The sequence below is a fragment of the Lactuca virosa genome, chromosome 7, assembly GCF_052849685.1.
Source record: "Lactuca virosa cultivar CGN04683 chromosome 7, Lactuca_virosa_CGN04683_v6, whole genome shotgun sequence".
Taxonomy (NCBI): Eukaryota; Viridiplantae; Streptophyta; class Magnoliopsida; order Asterales; family Asteraceae; genus Lactuca; species Lactuca virosa.
In genome coordinates, this window is record NC_136432.1 from 37,741,427 (window position 1) to 37,747,353 (window position 5,927).

General features: G+C 36.0%; 1 protein-coding gene across 1 annotated transcript; it reads right to left on the bottom strand.

The window, feature by feature from the left end:
- Positions 1-2,302: 2,302 nt before the first annotated feature.
- On the bottom strand, positions 2,303-2,791 carry LOC145126554 (uncharacterized). Its single transcript, XM_079061899.1, has one exon. The coding sequence runs from the start codon at positions 2,789-2,791 to the stop codon at positions 2,303-2,305; it is 489 nt and encodes a 162-aa protein (XP_078918025.1).
- Between the last annotated feature and the right edge of the window lie 3,136 nt (positions 2,792-5,927).

Consider the following 5,927-nt stretch of genomic DNA (forward strand, 5'->3'; position numbering starts at 1 on the left):
AAGTTGATTTACGTGTCATGGATGACTTATTTGTTTGCAACTAAGAGTTTTTCCAACCACAAACATCAAAATGGTGATCGTTTAGCACCAAATTAACTTTTGAATTCCAATTAAAATTTAAAATTGTAGGTTTTAGAGGCTTTCACATTTGACCTTCATATTTGATATTAAAAAGGAGTCATCACAAAAATATGCTAAATTTAAAGACCGGTTAAAGTATTATTACCTATGTAAAACACCAAATGGGTATAATATGGACGACGGTTTGAGTTGGCCTAATAAGATAAAATAAAATTATAGAAAAAGTCACTATATAAAAAACTAAAAAATGTACAAGGAACATGACTGAATTATGTAATAAAAATGACAATTACGACTTAACTTCGATATAGGTGAACTTGTGACTCATTTATGAATCCGAGATTTTGATGAATTACAAAAAGTTAAAATCATTGACTTATTAAAGATAATTATTTTTTCGTTATGTTTATATTTGGGTAATTTTTTTTACATATCTAGGTAACCAACTTTTTGAAAGTGTTCACATATAACTATTAAGACCGGGTGTAACAGTTATATATATATATATATATATATATATATATATATATATATATATATATATATATATATATATATATATATATATATATATATATGCTACCAAGCACGGCTCCCAACATGTCATGACCAATTTAAATGTTTATAAATGATCATAAATATTGTTTTAAGGATATTGAAGTGAATCTATTAATGTTTGCAAACATTATGATTGACTACCATAGTAAAAATGCAAATTGACTTATCAAGGTAATTACCTTTTCGTTTTGTTCATATTTGGCCATTTGTGTAACTTCTTTTTTTGTATACATCTAGGTAACGAACTTGTTGAAAGTGTTCACATATGACCATTATGACCGGATGTAACATGCTACAGCCGGTTATAATGGTCATATGTGAATACTTCCAACAAGTTCGTTACCTAGATATGTACAAAAAAAATAGTTACGTAGATATAAACAAACCGAAAAGTTAATTACCTTAATATGTCAATTTCCCTAAATTTAAAAATGAATTTTGAATATGAAGTTCAATAAGGATGCAGTCCTTTTTGTTTCAGGTTAAATACATATATATATATATATTTATATATGACAAAATTGCAAGTTTGGTCCCTGTGGTATGTCAAAAATTTGATGTTTGGTGCAAAAAGGCACCGGTGGTCCAAAAGCTTTGATTTGTTGTGGAATTGGTCCAAAGGCTTAACAACCATTTATGCCCTCCGTCTGTGTGAGGGTATTTTTGTCAATTCACGCCCATTCTTTTAATATCTTATTAAATTAAACCCCCCTAACGTCTACTCCCCTTATTAATAGATCGAACGTGTGTTCCATCTTTTCCCTAAATCGATATCTCTTCCTGTTAAAATCAAAATCGTGTCTTCCAAACTCAAAATCAACAATGGTGAGGTGTTTCTGTGGTCAAATGGCGATAGTGCGAACGGCTTGGACTGATAAGAACCCTGGTCGACGTTTCTGGGGATGCCCTAAAGAGGTTAGTATTCATGTGGTTGGTTATGAAGATTTTTCACCGATCACTCAATTTCTTCTTATATTTTGCTAGGATTCGACATGTGGGTTTGTGGGATGGATCGACCCTCAAATGTGTGAACGATCAAAATCAATAATACATGGGTTGCTGAGATCAATCAACAAGCTAAAGACTGAAGTTGGAAAATTGAAGGAAGAAAATCAAATGTTCAAGTATGATATTGGAAAAATAAAGGAAGAAAAATCAAAACTAAAGTTGTACCTGATATGTAGCTGGGTTTTTTTTGGGTTTGTCTTTTTTCTGATGAAGTAGTTCGTCCATGTTTTAGTGGTTTATTTTGTGGTAGATTTGGGAAGATTGCTATGTTTGTGAATGTACTCTTTTGGACATGCAAGTGAATGTATTGTTTTGGTTAGTGGGTAATGAAGTTATTTGTTTCAAACATCCAAATATTTTGGTTCAACTAGACATAGCAGTGATGGGACAAACTGTTAATGCTTAACATAACCAAATAGTAACATAAAGATGCTAAAAAGTAAAGGACAATGATGCATAAACAAAAGAACATCCAAAGTTAATAACCATTGTTTGCACATACCAAATTCTTGTTACATGACCAAAAAAAACATCATTCTAAACGGAGGGTAAAGTTGTGCAAATTATCAAAACCATAAAACAGACACCCAAAAGAACATCACAATGGTTCCCAAAAGTAACACATTACATAGTCTTAATCCAACAAGACAACACATCAATTTCCTCCTTGCCCCTTACATGTTCTTGCATTATGTCCCTTGTTTTTACACTTGCTACAAGTGACAGTAATGAACTTCCTTATGAGTTTTCCACTGCCCCCTGGACCATGACCATCTATACCACTAGCACCAACTGTTTGACTTTGACTTTGAGTTTGGCTCTGACTTTGAGCCTGACTTTGAGATTTTTCCTCCATGGATCTTTGCCTCTTCTTCTTGGGCCTACCAGGCTGATTACGATGTGGAGGAGGGCTGATCTTCATGGGACAATTACTAACAGGCCACATGATACGACCTTTGATTGGTTCTACCTTGTAGGAATAAGCCTCTTTCCAGGTTTCAAGCCAATGCACCTTGTGTACATAAGTGTAAAGTTCACCCACATCCTCACCATTGTCAGCTTTATCAAATAGGACTGCAATCACATGCCTACAAGGAATTCCTGTTAATTCCCATTTCCTACAGCTGCATACCCTTTGGCCCATGTCAACAACATGTTGATCTTGACATGGTCCCTATAGAGAAATTACAAAATCCTTACCATAAGCCACCTTTGCGTTGAACGGTTTGTCTAAGAGCCTTATATTCCACATTGGTATGTTCATACACTGAAATAACACCGATCACAATAAAAAACTCAACTTGGAGATTAGGGCTTCTGGGTAACGAACGAAGATGAAAGTGACAGGAGAGTCAATCGACGAAATGCACAGAGGATTTGGCGGTAGGTATCAATTAATTTGGATGATGAGGTTTAATTTAATAAGATATTAAAAGAATGGGCGTGAATTGACAAAAATACCCTCACACAGACGGAGGGCATAAACGGCTGTTAAGCCTTTGGACCAATTCCACAACAAATCAAAGCTTTTGGACCACCGGTGCAACCCCAAAACTTTTTGGACCAAACATCCAATTTTTGACATACCACAGGGACCAAACTTGCAATTTTGTCATTTATATATATATATATATATATATATATATATATATATATATATATATATATATATATATATATATATATATATATATATATATACACACACACACTAGACGAATTTTCGCGCGTTGTGTAGGTTAATAGAATATTGAAAAAATATATGTTTATTAAAATGGTGCATGCCTATGCTTTACATAGAATAAAATAATAGGATAAAAAATTATATATTATATATGAACCTATAATTTTGGATATAATTTTAATAGGAAACTAATTATAACCTGGTTATCACAATGTATATTAACTAACAATATTAATATTTTAATTACGAAATTTGAAAATAAATCATATGTTCAATATGTTAATATAACCAACAACAACACATTTAATAATATCTATGAATTATTATAGCAAAAATAAAACATACTAATAATAATACAAATGTCACATGTCAAATATGGATATTGTATTATTGTGGATATTTTTTTTTGAAGAATCTTATCTGGTGTAAAAAAGAAAATAATACATAGAGGATTTGTAACATCCCAAAATTCAAGACCAAAAATTTCATTTTAATTAAGTTATTATAAAACCAACAGTATAAGAAAACATCCATAATAACGTTCCATGTCAAAACCAAAGTGTCAATAATCAAAACATGTTATCATAAAATAAATCAGAGTGTAATACCAAAGATCTCTTGTGCGGAAAACATAGTGTGATGCGATGTTATCGAGCCGACTCATTTCCTTTGAAAACGAAGTACCTGAAACCAAAACGGTAAACTGTAAGCACAAAGCTTAGTGAGTTCCCCCATCATACCACATACCATATAAACACATAATGCCTAACATATCTGGGTGCTGGCCTCCCCTTCGGTATCTTTCAACCGGTAACTGCCTAGCATATTTGGGTGATGGCCTCCCCTTCGGTATCTTTCAACCGGTAACTGGGGACTATTTCACCCCTACCACTACCACATAATAACATAACATATACATATAAATCATATACTGCCTAGCATATCTGGGTGCTGGCCTCCCCTTCGGTATCTTTCAACCGGTAACCAGGGACTATTTCACCCCTACCACTACCACATAATAACATATCATGAACATACTGCTAGGCATGCATGGGTACTGTCTACCCCTTCGGTATCTTTCAACCGGTATCCGGGGACTATTTCACCCCTACTACTACTAACACATATATCATAACATCCTAGCACATAAAGCATATCAGATAGTGGCATACCAGACAATTATCACAAAGACAATCATCTAACAACTCCTACTAGTGGGTCGACATTGTGGCCTTAGACCCACTTCTACTGGAAGGTAACTCACCTCACACTGCTGAAGTCCCGTAGACAAAACCCTGGCTGCTGGATGACAGATTCCCGAACTGTCAACATCAAAACAATACCCAATTAATAATTGGGTTCCAACACATAACCATAAGTCCATGCTTGGGGTAAAAGACTACTTTACCCCCATCTTAGCTTGATTTAAACTCAAGGCCCAATCCAAAGGCCCAAAAGTCAAACTATGAATCAAAGCCCAACATATGGCCCAATTTTCCAAATTGGGCCCAAACATTTACATGGTCTTACCCTAAGTCCCAACCATTTATTCTAGTCCATACATTTGGCATTTCCAATGGTCCAATATCTCATAATCATGAAGGCCCAATTATGGCGGAAAATTGGGCCCAAACCCTCACATGGGCCTTACCCTGAAGCACATCCATATATTCTTAGTCCATATGATTGTTCTTGGGTGACCCATTAATAGCCCAATCACCAAAGCCTAATAGAAAGGCCCAACTTAAGGCCCAAGTAAATTTAGGGTTTTCACATAAAATGACGATTAGGGTTAAGTGTCTCCTACTTAACCCATTAAGGACTTAATCTATTAAGTCCATCAATCCATTAGGTAAATCATATAGTGTGGTCGGCTTAATACAAAATCCCAATCCGGTCATCCAAAATGCGGGTCCCGATACTCCAAAACCCATATATCCAAAATTAGGGTTTTCTAAACATTAATTAAGGTTTTCAACCCAATCACAACCCAATAGGCCCAAAAGCTAAGTATTTAGATCTATTAGGGTTTCATTTAGGCCCAATGGGGTTTTATTGGTCAACTAGGGTTAGACAAGTCGGGCACCACCCACTACCACCTCGGGTAGTAGTGATCAACGGCGACTCACGACGGCGGCCACCACCTCACGGTGGTGGTTGGTTATGGTTCTAGTCCAATTATGTCCAAGCATCCAAAATCAAGCTAAAAACAAGCAAAAGCACACCGCCACCCAACACGGCGACTGGTGGCGGCAGGAGGAGGCAGCCACCACCTCATGGTGGTGGTTATGCATTTTCTTTTGATTATTCCATCACCAATTACAATAATACAACACAATATCCCAAAAATAACACACCCAAACAAAATACACACATACAACCACCTTGTGGCAGCAGGCAGCGGAAGAGAGTGGCAGACACCACCTCACGGTGGTGGCGGTGGGGTATTTCTTCAGATCTCCAGCCAAGAAATGCTCCTGTAGCCCTAAACCATCGCAACACATGCACATAAACACCACAGTCACCTCTCATGGTGGCTGGTGGCAGCAGAAAAGGGGAACATGGCGGCAGCAAGCAGCACTAGCGACATCAGGAT